At 42.3% G+C, this 17,031-nt stretch overlaps 1 protein-coding gene across 3 annotated transcripts in view; it reads left to right on the top strand.

Moving 5' to 3' along the window:
• The window catches only part of AIFM1 (apoptosis inducing factor mitochondria associated 1), a 42,171-nt gene that overhangs the window by 3,676 nt on the left and 21,464 nt on the right, over nt 1-17,031 (top strand). The window contains exons 1-2 of one of the 3 annotated variants that reach the window (XM_067548488.1): nt 11,063-12,176; nt 13,662-13,789. Coding sequence is in view for 2 of the 3 variants with exons in the window: in XM_067548485.1 (XP_067404586.1) it covers nt 12,034-12,176 (143 nt within the window). In the remaining variant the exon portion in view is untranslated. Of the gene's footprint in view, nt 1-11,062; nt 12,177-13,661; nt 13,790-17,031 lie in introns of those variants that run through there. The other 2 variants (XM_067548485.1, XM_067548486.1) reach the window with 2 other exon arrangements.

Genomic DNA, 17,031 nt, shown 5'->3' on the forward strand with positions numbered 1-17,031 from the left:
AACTTGAGTTTTCTTACCTAAAACTTTTTATATGTATGTTGTCTTTGTTCCACAGAAAGGAGCTACAAGTTTTACTTAAACTTCAAAACTGCAACATGCAGATTCTATTATATCCGTTTATCGCAAGTGATCTTACCTAAAAAGATTAGATGAAGATCTTCGGTATTTCTGTGTGTGTGAAATGCTGTCAGAGAGGGAGAGGAATAGGGCTTTAATTTCAGTTGAGTTCAAGGGCTGTGAGAAGGAAACTCGGCATATCTTACTTTGGCAAATATCAAACTGGGGTGTTTAAAGTGAACAGACATTGTTGGCCAAGTACACTAAAGTTAATGAAACAGAATTATTGTACTAGGAATGTTTGCACACAAAGGAAACTACTCTAAATACAATAGAGGATTGGCTTTCACACCCCTATGTGTCCAAAGTCACTGTCACTGTCTTAAAACATTTGTCACATACACTCATGTGCAAACAGAAGTATATAGAAGAAGCGTAATTAGGGTTTTATAAATCTTATTTTATAAAATCTTAATCCTTTGGGTCATACATTGGCGCATACAGTTATAGGTTGTTCCCCATCTGTGGAGTGGGGATATTAGTACTTCCCTGCTTCATAGGAATGATCTGAGGATTAACGAGCTACAGAGCTCTTCTTCATGTCTCTGAAGAAGAGTGCCGTGTAAGGTTGGACGCTTGTCTCTTTCACCAACAGAAGTTGGTCCAATAGAAGATATTCCCTCACCCACCTTAGTTTCATCACATCTTTAAAAATACAAGCTACTGGTTTATTTTGTTTAAGATATAAAATCCACTGTTGCCAAATTTAGCGTACAGAGTGAAGTCAGTCCATTTCACTTGTGAATTTTCTGCTTCCATCTTGGATTCCACTCAAAATATCAAAACTATTCTTTTCCTTGTTCCTACATTATTAGTGCCTTGGGTTCAGATCAATCCCCTTTGCAGGAGAGTGAGTGTTTAGAACAGCGTACAATATGTGAGTTTGTCATTTCATTTCTTATGAGGCAGGGCTCCAACTACCAAAGGAAAAAAAACGTGTGTCCATGGGATGCAGCTCCTTTGGAAGTTGGATTGTCAAGGAACATTAACAATCCCAAGACAGTGTTTTTGGGATAGGCCTTTTTCACATTGTGTTGCCATTGGCACTCAAGTGCTGATCTTCTATGATTTCTATAAGAAACATTTCATTGCCTTCCACAATGATGTGTAATGTGTGTGAACACTTACCCTTTCTTGTCCCTTACTGGTAGCAATTCCAAACTGTTTTACCCTGTGGTAGTGTTGTGTGGATATGCTGACTGTTCAACAGTTTCATCCTTTTTTAAATGAAATAATTATTTCTTGTTAGCTGCCATCCTTGTCCGGATTCCAGTTTAGTGCACAATTACTCCAGGTTTCATTTCTTTCATCCTTCTTGTACTACATACAGGCTGTCCCAAAAGGTAATACCAAACTGATCAATTCATGCCTCTCAGGTGACTGCATATGAGCATATCTTGCATCATTTTTTGATGCATAACTAGTGGCACTTCTGACAACTTTGGCTATTGGATCAATCACCTCCAACAGTTCAGTGGTGCAAAATTTTCTACCATCTAATTTGATCACTCTGTCAGTGCAGAATAATCTGTTTCTCTTTCCGCCTGAGAGTACTGTCCAGGGACCAGAGAGAGGACGACTTGCAGATATCATCCCTCCATCAGAGCAGAAAATGGTTGGTAGAAATAATAAACTAAAGCTAACAGTTAGGGCTGAAGTTATCTTTCCATTATAAGATTGATTTCCAGTTCCTTCTGACTTACCCAAAAGATATAATTCTCCTTGACACATCATGTGTCACATCTCATTCCAGGGTAGAATTTTTCTGGAAAGCGTGGAAAACTCAAAAGACATTTTACAGTTATTTCCCCATCATGGTCTCTTTGAAAAATTTTCCAGAGCTTCTTGGATCATCATCATCATCTCCAAAATGGGTTGGCTAACAAACCCTCTTTGTTTTCCTCTCCTTTGCTGGGACTGCAGTCCCAGCCTGGGCCACATTCATATAGAGCAGTCAGAGACGAAGAGCTGCAAAGAGCCACATTTACCTTTTCAGTTTCCCCTCACCCTCCCTGCTGCAATTTCAGCAGCAGCTTGTCAATTTCACTTGTCCCTTTCCCCTCCTCTATTACCCTCCCCTGAAAAGTTTGTCAGTTTCAAAGAGCTGCAAAGAACAAACAGCAAGAGCCTTATGCAAAGAACACCCAGCCGCATTTGTATGACCAAAGAGCCGCATGCGGCTTGCAAGCCATGGGTTGGCCACCCCTGATATAGAGCTATAAACTGGCTTGCAGCTGATTCCAGGCTGTACTGTTGCAGCTGCTGGATTGAGCCAGAGCTGAATGGCGTGGGGAGAATGGGTATGGGATTGGTGGCAAATGCAGTGGGGCAGTGTTCAGGAGAAGCTGACAGGGAACCAAGGTGGTCATGGTTTGGGGATGTGGGGCAAATCAGAGGAAAAGTGCTGTGCTTCCTGGAATGAGGGACAAGGAAGGGGCTCTGTAGGAGAAAGAAGACTGGTGCAATATGGGGGACAGGGTGAAGATGGTGCAGGGGAATTGGGGGCATAGCGGAGTCCTGGAAGGGGGTTGCTGGGAGCTGTGTCTGACTTGGAAGGGACAGAGAGAGGCCAAGTGGTTTTTTAATCCAAACTTAATTTTCTAGATGTAAAAGGTGGTGTTTTCCATGTGCACAAAGGCTTCTCCTTCGCCCATTGTTCATTATCCTATGTCCCTCCCAGGTATAACTCCCCACACATTCATGTATCCCTCTGCAGGGGAAGAATCCCTGCTTTGAGCTTGCTATAATCTATGTGAGGAGGCAGACAGACCTCCTTCTCCCCCCTGCTCCAGGCCTTAGATGCCAACCCAATTTAAACCATTGGCATTCATTTAAAAACGGAGAATCCCAAACAACGTTTGTTTTAATATGTTAATGTTGAAAGTGTGTCCTAGTGGACTCCGGATAATACCTTCCTCCCAAAACAAATTGGGACCAAAATTTGACATTTAGAAAAACCAAAGCATTAAAGATTCTGGAACTTTAGTTAACTGTTTCATCCGTCACTCTCTCACTGCCTGTTTTACACCACCCAACCATCTTTAACTATCCCTCTAAACCTAGCAAAAGTATATGTGCAAAGATCAAAATGACTAAGAGTTCATAAAATCCTGTTTCTTATTCAAAAAATCAATTTCCATGGTACTATAGTGCAGATATATAATGCAACATTACTCGCTACAAAACTTGCATTTGTTTGTTGCTACACTTTATTGTTAATGTAATAAAAATACAAACTTGCAAGGAAACTACTACATAAACTTTCAATACCATATAATCAGGCCTATCTATTATGGCACCACAGATTGATCATTCTGTTTCTGCTCTATTTCCCTAATACCTCATTCTGAGAAAATGTATGGAATTTGGATGTAACAATGTGTCTGAGGTGCTACACTTTGAAATATTTACTACCCTTTCATAAGCAACATGGATCTAGCAGCAAATTCCGTTGGAGACGAAAACAACTTCCACTTACTGTTGGGTAGCTGGTGTAAATCAGGTAAGGTAGTAGTGAGTGATGCAGAACGATGGAGAAGATATGGCAGCGGGTCCCTTAAATATTAGCTTCCCAGATGTTTGGCTTGTTCAGAGGTGTAGGATTTTTATAAAGAGGGTGTAATTATTGGGTAGTAGCTGGACTCTCAAGCACACTTTAACTCCTTTGTTGGAAGAAGAAAAAAAAAAACCTTGTTTAGGAGTAAATATTACAAGGTAACTTCTGGTCTCAAGCCTTGCCTAAATTTTGTAAATGATTTGCCACAGTTGCCAGTACTGGTTCAGGTCCACTCTCTGCAGTACCGAGAGTCCTAGTGTAGATGCAGTGCTGCCAGTGTTTTCAGCACAGTGTTGTTAGATCCTGCTGTAGGCAAGATCAGGTGACCGTGTTTAAAAACACAGGTGGTTTAACAGTGTTGGGAGCCCCAGTGTAAACACTTGTGGAGATGAACTGATGGTAGCTACAGCAAGAAATTTTGGAAAATTTCTCTAGTATAGACACTGCTTGACTTTGAATTGGCTGGCCAAGTAGGAACCGATTTCCTTACGATGCTTTCTAAATTTCTTGCATCTTGGGTAAATGAAGACTGGGGAGAGGAGCTCCTGCATAGGAATTGCCAGACTAGGTCAGATCCATGGTCCATCTAGTACAAGTACAGCATCATGTCTCGAACAGTCACCAGTACCGTGCATTTCAAAGGAAGGTGCAAGAAAACATGCAGTAGGTAGATATGGGATAATCTGCTCCCCGTGAATGTCTCCATTCTAAGCCCTAATAATTAGAAACTGGTTTAAACCCCAAAGCAGGAGGCTAGATATCAATGCCCAAACTTTTACTTTTTTGCTATTATGCTCAGCTATTCTTGTTATCTTTATAAATGTCCAATTCTGCAATAATATCCTGTGGCTATAGACTCCACAGTATGTGTACGTGTGGTGCGAAAAGGTAGTTCTTGTGACCCGTTTTGAATTCAACACCTTTCAATTTCTTTGAATGTCCCCTTGCTCTAGTGTTAAGAGAGCGTCTTGGTCAGGAAGCTTGGTCTCCCTATGAATGTAATTGAAATACCAGTGGATCAGGGAGCTCTGAAATGAATTTCTTCACTAGTTGGAAGGCAGGAGCTACAAGCAAGAGCTGTGTGCTGTGATATTACGCGCCTAATGCGGGTAGAGGTGGGGTTCCCGCTGATATCTGTAGCGGTGAAGCTTGACTCTTTTAACCCTAGTTTTTACTCTTCTGGCAGAGGCAGATTCTCACTTGTGGAGTTGGTCACAGGAAGGGCTGTTCTTAGTGTGGCAGCTTTTGGGGAAATCTGAATTACTGTGTTCACAGCAAGTCTTGAGTCGCATGAGACTTGCTGTGTTTTTCTAGGCCTTGTGTACATTACGGAGTGTTGCTGTGTTTGATTGTGGTTGTGAAGAATTGTTAGCTGACAAATTTTTCCTGGACTGCCCTGTCAGCTAATTCAATTCTTCAGAGACCTATTCAGATAGTCACTATGTAATGTAGACAGGTCTCTATGGCAGCCAAGTGAAAGGAATCCCAAAGGACCAGTGCCTTGCTTTCAGCAGGAGGAGTGTAGTAAAATCAATGTCCTCACCTTGGAAGGCCATTGGAGAATCTAGTAGCACACGTCCCTTGAAAATTGCTAATCTTTATACTGGTCACTATTGTGCAAAAGTTTCTCTTCTGCTCTACTACTTTTTATGCTTACAAATTTATGGAAAATTCTTATTTTGTTCCTAAATTTTACATATTGATCTCTACCTAAAAGTGACTTTCATAAATTGGAGCAAAATTCTTTCAGTTGATCTCAAAAAATACTTTTCCCTCTGTATTAAAAAAACTAGCCATTTTTTAAAAAAGAGCTATGTCAAAAATGGCTGAAGATTGAAGCTTGGCATAGGCATAGTCCTCTTTGAGAAATAGTGCCTTTGCTGCACTTAAAATGCGTTGGGTTTGATTGAATAAAATTGACAGTTTGAAAATTGCCTCCTAAGCCTTGATGAAATAAAAATTAAGTTCCATGTGCATATGTCAGGAGACATGGATTGTTCGCAGGTTCACAGCTAGTTAGGTACATGCAGTGATTGGTTCAAGGAACGTATGGTGCTGCTTGTGAAGCCTGTGCTGATTGGAAATTTTGCCAGTCTAGTAGCTCTGGTTATAATAATTTACAGGCTCTGTAAGCTTAAAATTAAAGAGAAGAACTGTGTTAATGCAACATTAACAATACATAATTGACTGCTGCATCCCCTGAGGTCATCTGAATATTCCAACATTACTCAGCTGTATTGCATATAAGTACTATTTTCTCTTTCTCTCTTTTGAAATATCTAAGTTCCTAGAAGTACATTATGAAAACATACAATATGATTAATGAGTTCCAGAGGGGTAGCCGTGTTAGTCTGTTTTCAGCAAAACAACGAGAGTTCTGTGGCACCTTAAAGACTAACACATTTATTTGGGCATGGGCTTTCATGGGCCACAGAACTCTCGTTGTTTAGTATGTGTAATGTGGTCAAGTTCACTTTTGCATTTCCTGATGTTTTGTCATCTTAACTGTGTAACTGGTGTTGCGGGGATACCATTTTTTGCATTTAATATTTCAAAATCAATATAAAACATAGGTGTGTGTTTAATTCCGATTTGACACATTCAAACAGCCTTTTGCTTCTATGTCTTTTTTCCTCTGTCTTGCCTCCATTCACCTCTGTTGCACAGTTGGAAAATGTGGCTGCATCTGGAGAGACCTAAAAGTGGTCACTGATTTTCAGGGTCTCAGTTGTTGCGAGAGCAGTGTAGCATACTTGCGGCCAGATTTTCAGGGGGGCTTAGCGCCTGTAGCTCCCATTGACTTCAATCAAAAAATTGTTCTAGAACAGCATGTTATGGAACACACATACAGGAAACCAGACAGGGTGAAGGGGATCACCATGCAGGCTTTGTCCACCATGCACAATGCTGAGTAATCGGACTCTGATGCCCTCTCCTTGAAGTTGAGAAAGTTGATTGAATTAATCAAGTTGGTCTCTCTCCTCACCTGCATGCACCAATAGCAAACTTCCCGAGTTAGCAAACTTTTTCTGTCAGGGAGACTAATGTTTTGCCCCTTCTGCTGTAGACTGCCCCTCTGAAATGAAGGAAGTTCCTGCTGACACCTTACTTGGGAATGTAGCTGTTTGGATCACCAGAATGAGGGCCATTGCCATTTAATCTCAGGAACAATTCTCCTTCACTCTAGACAGCATCTTCTTTGTCTTGTCTTTGGCATTTGTTTTTGTGTGGAGTTAACCTGGGGTAATATACAGCATTAATGTTCGTAGGAAGCATGTCAGAGTTCTTATTTGTAACAAGCTTCATTTGCAGCATGCAAGTCTACTGTAGGGAGGACATCAAGAGGCTTTGTCTAGCCGGCTGTTAGCAAACTAACTGTTTAATCACCATCATCTGTTTCTACACTAGGGAGTCTTGCTAAAATTCCCCACGATTCCTACCACCAATGGTAGCAGCATTGGGAGCTAGTGTCATCAGGGCTCTAGGGGCCCATTGCATTAAGCCCAGCATTCAGAGTGGATTAGCATGACAATACTTAAAATACCAGTGGCTGTTGATGCACAGTCTGCATGAGCATGCTTATTGATATCACTGATCCAGCTCCGCTAGGGGTATCAGTGGTGATAACCTACAGGAAAGTGTTCTGGTGTAGACAAGGCCCTTTGCTGGTTGGCTTCCAATAACTTCTTGATTTGGGTCTCAGACACCAATCCCTGTCTAAAGACACGTCTACACTATAAACTGTGGTTGATGCAAGTTACATAGGCATGCAACAACCAAAGTTTGGGTATTGCTTGTATGAATGCACACTTGGCTGCTTGTATCTGCACTGTCTGTGCTCACCAGGAGTGCTTGTGTCAATGCAAAGTGTGGGTAGGTATCCCAGTGTGCAGTATGTCACCATCTGGCACATGATGCCTTTTGGGAACCTTTTGCAATGTGTGGGTGGTAGAAATGAGACACACAGGGACTAAGAGTCAAGTTACCAGCATGCAACTTTCTTCATCCCATAATGCCTTCCATATCCTATCATTTTTGTGCCTTTTTTAAAAAAAATTCCACCAACCCACATGGCACTTCTCAGTATCTGCCCTCTCTGATAGAAGCAGGGAGCACACAGAGCTCTGCACTATTCTCATGACCATGGCAAATACAGGATGCACTGACCCGCAGGAAGTACCAGAGCAATGGGCCCCATGATGATTTCTTCAAGGACAGTTTGCTAAGGGATGTAGCAAAAACAGTTCAAGATTGTTGGTGGCATTCATCAAGCAACTGCAGACAGAGAAGCACCACTTCTGGGCCCAAGAAATGAGCACTGACTGGTGGGATTGCATGGTTTGGGAAGACAAGCAGTGGCTGCAGAGCTTTTGGATTCAAAAGGCCACATTGCTGGTTCTGTGTGCCAAGCTGTCCCCAGATCTCCAGCGCTGAGACTCCAGAATGAGAGCTGCATTGACCGTGGAGAAGAGAGCGGTGATTACACTCCTGAAACTTGCAATGCTGGATTGTTACCAGTGAGTGGAAAATCATTTTGGACTTGGAAAATCCCCAGTGGGAGCCATTTTCAGGTGAGTGTGTATGGTTGTTAATCCCATCTCCTGCTACTCAGGACTGTGACTCTTCTCAGTGTGCAGGACATGGGGGATGGATAGGCAGCGCGGAGTTCCCAAACTGTGGTGGGGTGATAGACCACACACACATCCCTATTTTGGCACAAGCCCACCTTGCAATAGAGACATCAACAGAAAGCGTTCCCTTTCTGTGGTTAAGCAGCATTGGTTGGTCACCGGGAACACTTCACCGATGTCAGTGTGGGCTGGTCAGGGAAGGTGAATGATGCTCACATCTTTAGAACACAGGACTGTTCAGAAAGCTGCAAACATGGACTTTCTTTCCCAGCTGGCGGATCGCCATTGCCAATATTGAGATGCCAGTAGTGATTTGGCAAGACCCAGCCTGCTTCTTGCTCCCCCAGCTCATGAAGCTGTACACTGGCCACCTCAAGAACACTAAGGAAAGACTCAGCTATTGGCTCAACAGGTGCAGAATGACTACTGAATGTGCTTTTGGTGGTTGAAGGGATGCTGGCGGTGTTTACTCACTAGATTAGATCTCACTGAGAAAAATAGCCCCATGATTATAGTTGGCTATTGTGTCTTGCATAAGATCTGTGAGGCAAAGGGGGGAAAAAGCTGCCGCCAGTGGCTGTCTGTTGATTTTGAACAGCCAGATGTAGGGGCCGTCACAAGAGCTCAACATGGAGCTTTGTGACCAAGGGAGGCTTTGAAAGAGCTGTTGTAGTGTTCTGCTCTGGAGTGTTCTCTGGGCCTGGAGTTTTGGGTGCTGCTAGGAAATGGGTAGTACCTGACATATATTTATAAATGGGTGTGGTTGTTTATTCAGGATGTGTGCGTTGTGGTCCTGTACATTTACAAGTACTGTGTGCTTTGAGTAAGTGGTGTTCGCAACATGTGAACTAATAAAGATAATCTTATTCTCAAACCAGAAATGTATTGAATGGTAAAACAGCGCAGAAAAAATCTATGTGCAAAAACCATGCAATGCAATACAAACTTTAATCATAAATTGATGGAATGGAACTTTAAGGTTGGAAAGGCAGCAAACATTTCGCTGCATTCGAATGCACAAATGTAGTTGATTGTGGCTACACATACATCTGACGTGGTTCTCTCAGGCTAGAGTATGTGACACTGTGGTTTCCCTGGCTGTCCCCCAGCATGGAGTTGTAGGGGTAAGAATGTGGCCTGTGATGCCATGTGTTATGTTATGAGATGTAGGAAGCTGAAACCATGGATTTCTCCAAAGGAGTCTGGGATTTTTGGACCCGTAGGTCACCAGGGTCCGCAGCTTTTGGGTTTGCTGCCTGAGAAGACTGATTAGATCCTCATGCGTTTCCCTGTCCTTTTCCTGCTAGGACTCTTGGGCCTTTCTGCTGTCCACACGTGTCTGCCACGTTGGCCCTCCAGGCCACAGTCTGATTCAGCACTGACTTTCAGGATCTCGCCGAACTTGTATTTCCTGGTGCTCTTCTTTCTCCTCTTCGTCAGGGCCGGTCATTCTGTGGGAGTGGAAGGGGCACCCCCAAGATTGCCATGCCAGAAGCTACGGATAAAAATATAGGGATGTACCATTGGATTTAGAGTCACCATGGGAAGGGAAAGAGTTGTTTAAAAACCTCCCTTCCATTATTCCCATAAACACTTGTAATAAGACATTGTTATAAACACTTCAGCTTTGGTGCACCTCGACACCGTTCCACTCTCCAGCCCCAGCCACAGTGAATATGGCCCACCAGGGAAAAGATGGCGGGTGTGGGGAAGGCATTTCAGTGGCATGAAACCATAGAACTTCAATCCCTATTCTGTGGATATGAGTGTAGGGCAGTGGCCTTGAATATTGGCCCAGCTTTCCACAGGCTATGGTGGTTTTACCTGATATCCTCATTGCTGTGGGTAACAAAGGCACAGTGGCTGCTACTTGTGTCCTGAAACCAGCTGGGTCTGTATGCCATTAGCTCGTTTACTGCGACGGTGCTAGCTGAACTCATCACCGAGTGGTGTGGGAAGGCGTCTGACCACCGAGGAAGAAACAAAGCAGCCATCCCTAGAAATCTTTGGCAGAGGATTGCAGAGTATCACCAGGAAAGTTTAATTGAGCTCTTGCAGGGGGATACAAAGGACACACCTAAGTACATAAAAACAAACTGCTCCACAGGGCTCACCCCAGCCCCTGCCTAGCCCAAAAGGGGAATAAAAAGCAGATGCCAATTCTACCTCCGTTTGTTGTAATGCTACCTCTTCCTGTATGAGTAGAACAGTGAAAAGTTGATACCTGTGTCTTAACTTGGAGGTGGGTCGAGTGCCATCTTTAAATGTAAGCATTATAAGGAAAAATACGTGCCCACACTTACCCGAGGTTCCTTCCTCAGGCTCATCCATGTTTGTCTGGCAGGACTGGCTAGTCTGTGTGGAGTCTCGGGCATGTCCTGCCTCATGACATGGCTAGACCCTTCCCCGGCTGCATCCCCCTCTTACTCCTCTCTCCTTCTCCTTGCTGTTCATGGTAGTGATCTCTGTCTCGGGCTGCTCTGAGGTATCTATCGTGATCTACAGCACGCGAGGGGGGTCTTTGCCAAGTATGGCATGCAGCTTGTTGCAAAAGCAGCAGGTCTGCGGCTGACCACCGGATCAGTTGTTGTTCCTTTGCTTTCATGCATCACTGCTGCTGATCCCTGTCATCCCTGCTGACCCCTTTGCCTGCGTCCCCTGTGCCTCTTCGTAGATGTCCTCGTTTCTGTGTCTGGTCCATAGCAGGGCTTGCACAGTATCTTCTCCCCACAGGCCCAGGAGAGGCAATACCTCCTGTCTACTCCAATCAGCAGTGGTCTATTGCATGAAGCCAGTGTGGTTGGTTGGGCAGTTGCACACAGCAAGGCTGAGCTGCACTTGCCAAAGTGGGCCATCAGGAAAAGGCATTTCAGAAACATACAGGGCGATTTAAGGAGGGGTGGCTCTTGGTTTCTGATCCCTGGGCAGTGGAGTTTACAATACAATTGTGACCAGAGTGGTCAGTGTCACAGGGTATGGGGCATTGTGGGACAGCTGATTGAGGACTGTTAGGGTCAACATAGTTCATGTAGTGCCCACGCTTGCACTGCATCAACCTCAGTAGGTTGATCGTGGCTCAAGACCATTCGGGAGGTGGTCTTACTGCGTCGCTGTAACGGGGCACTGATGTCAACTGGAGACCCATTTAAACATAGACACATGCACAAATAAGTCAACACAAGGCGACTTACATCAGCCTAACTTGATAGTGTAGACCAAGCCTTAGAACCATCCCTAAATTGTTAGAGAGTTGAAGGGGAAGCTCTGAAGCGTAGTTTGGCTCCCAGAGTTCACAGAAATACTCATTGGCTACAGGGGAACCATGCTGGAGCCCTGTTGACCCCCTGCGTGTGCAAACACCGTTGCAGCTAAGAGTTTTGATCCCAATATGGACATGGTCTAATCTGTGCTTGAGATGATGCTATTCAGACAGTGCTGTATTAAATAACTGGGAGCCGTAATGGGAGTTACGAGTACAAATTCTCAAGACTGAGGACTGTAGCAGTTCCGTTTTATGCTGTTGAATGGGGGGGAAAGGATCTCAAACTCAATACAGTGGTCTCGCTTTAGCACAAAATAATTCACTAGGGTCAGTCAAATGTGGGACTGGGCTTTTCAAACAAGTGGCTGATGAACTTAGCTTTATAATACAGGTAATTACTATTCCCTAAAACATTACTGTGTATTGACAATTCTTTGTGTTTTGTTTAAAAAAATTGTGTTCCTTAGGCAACTTGTTGCAGCGATGGAATGTTCCCTTAAAACTACAGATGAGCAGACAAATGGCTAGCTCTGGTGTACCTGGGGGCAAAGGCGATAGTTCTGTTTTTGTCCTTATTGTGGGCTTATCAACGTTAGGAGCAGGTGCATATGTAAGTAGCAAGGAAGTTCATGAAAGAAGCTGCAACACAGCTCCTGTTAAACAATTACTTTCCCTTGACTCCTTTGCTTCTTTCCTCTGCTGTTCTTTCCCACTTTGGATGTTAGATTCCTGGGAAGTTTTCCAAAGGGAGCTACCCGGAACTGGGTGCTGATTAACCAGTATTTTCTCTTGTCATTTCAGTTACCTTTTGTCTTTACCAGAAAAGCATTATTCTGTATATTCTGTGATTAACCACAGCTCTGCCTGTTGTCATCTATATGATAATTAGCACATAGTGCTGATGGTTCATCTGTTGAACAACAAACTTAATCAGGCCATTGCCAAATTTCATTTTTAATTTCAAACAAAGTTTAAGGTTTGCAGTTGCCGCAGCCTGATATTTATAAACCTGTTTTTACCTCCCCTTACGTAATTTTAAAGAGAGCAAAATGGTTCAGCCAGGCTGAGGTGGTATTCAAGTGAATTCAAGACAGAAATAGTGTTTAGTAATAGAAAGGTTCCATTTTAAGGAATATGAATTTACCATTTTGAAGTTCTGTTTCTTACAAGGAAGCATTGTGTATGTTGTTTATCTACAGTTAATAATCTTGATATAAAAGTTCAAATGCTTAGTGTGGTTATTTCCCTGATTTTCACATACAGGAGGATTCTGGGAAATAGAACTTATTTTTTTAAAATTTGGGGTGGAAATGTGTTTTATCTATTCCTTTGGCTCTCTGGTGTGCCCAGGCACAATCCTCCCCAGTAATCAGAGATGCCAGCTCCCCTCTGCCTGGCAAATGGGATCTGACCTCTGTCATGGGGCTGCAAACAAGAAGTGGGGCACCTAGGTGGGGAAAGGTCAGAACTAATTTTCCCCCTCAAATTTTAGAAGGAACTTCCTGGATGTGAAAAGCTTCCTTAGGGAGTAGAACCACATGCTAAATTATGTGCTCCTCTATGAGGGCTTATCTAGCAAGGAGATTCTGTGGTAAAGTTGTTAGAGCAAAGGGCTGAGAACCGCAAGACCCGTGTTCTAATATGAAACAAAACATGGACTTGGTGTGTGACCTTGGGATAAGATGTTTGCCTGCCTAGTCTTCTTTCCTGCTGGAAAACTAGTAAAAAATCAGAATCCAACTAAAATGAGAGCACTGCATGTGACATGGTCTTCCTTGAGAGAATCACACATGCCCAGCTCCTTCCCCAGCTGCACACAGGAAAGGAGACACTGCATTGGAGCTGAACCTTTCTGGTTAGAGGGTATTGTATCCATTTCGAATGAATATGTTCATAAGTATGGGATCAGGCTTTCATAGTATTTAAGTCCTGAAATGATAAGTACATATTTGCCTCTATTTATAGCCACATTTCTTTTGATCAACAAGGTAACTGAAAATGAACCTGCTTCGCCAAGAACTGTGTGATGAAGTGTCCTCGTTAATATTCAGTACCCTTTCCTTCTTTTTCTTTCATTGCCTGTCTTCACCTACAGCTTTCCAGTGTCGTCATCTCAGACCCCCTTCTAGATCTGTAACGTCTACAGGCGTTCCTGGGAAAGATGGCAACAACCTAGTGTACTACTTAATTGTAGGAGGAGCAGTCACTTGGGCAGGAGCTTATGTAAGATGCTTCTAAACTAAATGCGTTTTTTTGGGTGGGTGGGGGATACTATGGCATGATTAAAATCTTTGTGCCTTCATCTGTATAATATCAAGTTAGTCATATAACTTAACTAAATCCTATAATAAGTGTCCTCTCTGAGGTTTTATTTAAAGGGACATTGTCAAATAGTGAACAATTCCAAATTTGATCTGTCCCCACAGTTCAAGTCTCTGATGGGGAAACTTCCTGCAGAGTTTAATTCTTTTGACACCAAATATCTAAAATCAAACTAGCCAAAGTTTGTGTAGGACTGTGTCTTTTGCTTTTCTTCATAGCCAGCAGGGAAGCAAAGTTAATTAGCGAGTCACATGACCAGATTTATGCTGATATCATTGATGCTGGTGTAGAAATAAATAGGTGTGGCAAAATTTGATTTTTATTTTTTATAATTTTGACAGGAAATATGTTTACTTTTAAACACTTTCTTTTCCAATTTTTGTCATTTTTAATTTTCACAGTTGTGCAAAATTATGGGGTGCTCGCTCAGTTTTTTCTTATTTATAGGAGACATTGATATTCAAAAAGTTAAAGCTTTATAAGCCTTAAAACACAAATTGTCAACATCATATGTCAAAATATACAAAATAAATATCCTTAAATCAGACTCTTTTTCAAGCAGCATTTGTTTTTGCCTCTGTGTACATTTCAGTTATTACCTATGAAAATACTTTTTCCTTTGGTTGCACTGTGGTGAAATTGCCAAAGGGGGAAATCCATTTACCTACTTCTAATTATGCTGCAGAGAAGGTGCATTAAATAAAGCACTTCTGTCAAATAGCTAAATGTATAGCTTTGTTTCTTTATTATAAAGTACTTAGCAGTGCCCTTTGGAAAACTTATCCAAAAGTATACTTGAAGTGGTTCGATCTAATATGTGCACCCACATGTGTACCTGCTTTCCTAAATGGTCAGATTTGATTTGTTGTATGCTGCCTTTTTAACTCATTTCTCAACTTTACACTATTCTGCCTCTCACTAAAACACAGAGGTAGGTTTACAAACCTTGGGTTTGCATAATTGATTATAAGTAACAGTTTAAAATGTTTTATGCTAATTTTTCTCAACTTTGCTTCTATTATGCTTGAAATGTTACTTCTATCCCAGAGATATGCTTTAGTCTGCCTCTGCATTTTATTCATGTTCTGCATCAAGGTTGAAATCCTTTGGATTTCATTTGAGACTTTATCTTACTATGCTTCACTATGCAAAGCTTAATCTTGGGGATGAGTAAAGTTTGAACTGTCTAGGCCCCAAGGTCATCAATTATTCTTTGTCAAGATCCAGATTTCTTGGTCAAAGTATAGTCAAGGTCCAGACTCCAAAGAAAATATTAAAAAAAAAAAAAAAAAAATTAGTAAATAAAAAGATTTTGGGGTCCATTTAAAAGTGTCTGGTGGTCCGCCTGTTGATTACCCCTGATTTAGGCAGTAGGAGAGATGCCAAAACCTCAAGAGAATTGTTAACTTCACTTTAAATAGACTTTGGATTTTTTTTGCTAATAAACTGTTTAAATGTCTTCAGGGTCATTTTGGTTTTTGCCATCTGCAACTTTAGTTGCACTGACTTTGAATTTAAAAGTGGTAGGTTGTACATTGAAAAGATCCAAGTTTTCATGCAGTTTTAATGTCCTCTCAGAAGGGTCCAAAACGTGATGCTTAATTATTGTATCTTAAATTGTAGCATTGCTTTTCCTTAGCTTCCAGAGCATTATGAGAAGTGCAATGCGTGTGGGATTTAGATAATCACACAAGGCAAGGCAATACCTGCAGACAGTTAATTTGCTTCCCTTTTATTCATTAGCTAGCTGAGAGGGGGGGGAATACCTTGCTGTGATCCACTTCCAGAATGTCCCTTTCTTCTCCACTCCCCATGCACGAGTGCTTTTGAAAACTGGTTTTGGACTATATCATCCACATATGTTCTCTGAGAATAAAAGTCCTAGAATACAGCCTGTGCTCACCTATCACTTTCCACATGTGTAAACATATTCCAGGCTGACTTCTCAGAAAATCTCTTTAGGGAAAGGTGTTTAGCTGAAAGAGCTTCCAGATGTTTAGTATCTAGTTCCTGACAAACACCTCCACTGAGACCACCTGTTCTTCCCTTGCATGGATGTGCTGACACTGACATTGTAACAGTTGACCTAGAAGTATCTGAGAGACGGTTAAAATATCTCATGTGGATTCTCTTCTTAGCCAAGACATTTAAGTTGAATTATTTCAGAGCCTCCAAGGTCTTTGTCTAGACTAGGATTTAAAGGTATGTGATTTAAACTTATTAACATCATGTCTTTAAGTGCTAGCCTAGACAAGGCTCAGGTCCCCACAAGTTTTCCTTGTCTTGGGACTCAAGTAGTTCCTTGGATCTCTGCTTTTTCTGGAAGGTCTGGTCTTTCCTCCAAGAGCTATAAAAAATACTTCTCTCCCTCCTTGAGAAACAGAATGAATCCCAAGTCCTAATTGACAGGGCCCATTGCACATTCCAAGCCATTTGGACTGCCAGGTCTGCACCAAATGGTTTCTCCTCAATGAAAGAGCCATACTCTAGTTTTGCCTTGTTAACACGGTGAATCTTTGCTGCTTCAACCTGTATTCTTTAATCACAACATCATTCCTCATGTAGAAGGTCAGACTCTCAGTACCTAAACTTGGTGTGGTGCTGATTTTACAGGTAGGAAGCCACTGGACAGCTTAAGATGACTAGGTCTCTAGCAATAAATGGAGAGCCGTTACCAAATAGAACAGGGTTTGGGGAAGACTTGAATATTTTACTCGTTCTCTGGAGACTGGATTTTTTTGTTTCCTTGTGTTCTTTCATCTTTAACTGAGCAGTGTCTCTCCACAAGCAAGCAAAAAACCGTCAGCTTGTTGTCGTCTTCCTTCACCCTGTTGGCCTAGAGTACATGTTGCAGCTCTCCAGCCAGAATTTCTCCTCTTTCTCTTTCAAAATGGAGAACAAAAATGAGGGGGTTACAAGGCAATTGTCTCCTGGCATCTCCCAACTTCGTTCAATGCTAAAGGGTCTTCTCCATCATAGAAATCAATGGTCCTACTCACCAGTCGTTGCCATCCTTCCCAGTTAGACTCTGGCTTTGAAACCCTATCCAACTAGTTCAGGCTCTGCTATGCTTTTCTGCAGTTGGGAGCTGCTTTGCTTTCTGTCTGCTTGTTGTTGCTGCAGCTTTGTGTACATTCTGTCCT

The sequence above is a fragment of the Emydura macquarii genome, unplaced genomic scaffold, assembly GCF_026122565.2.
Source record: "Emydura macquarii macquarii isolate MOO-44397 ecotype Brisbane River unplaced genomic scaffold, CSIRO-AGI_Emac_v2 contig_1253, whole genome shotgun sequence".
NCBI classification, from domain to species: domain Eukaryota; kingdom Metazoa; phylum Chordata; order Testudines; family Chelidae; genus Emydura; species Emydura macquarii.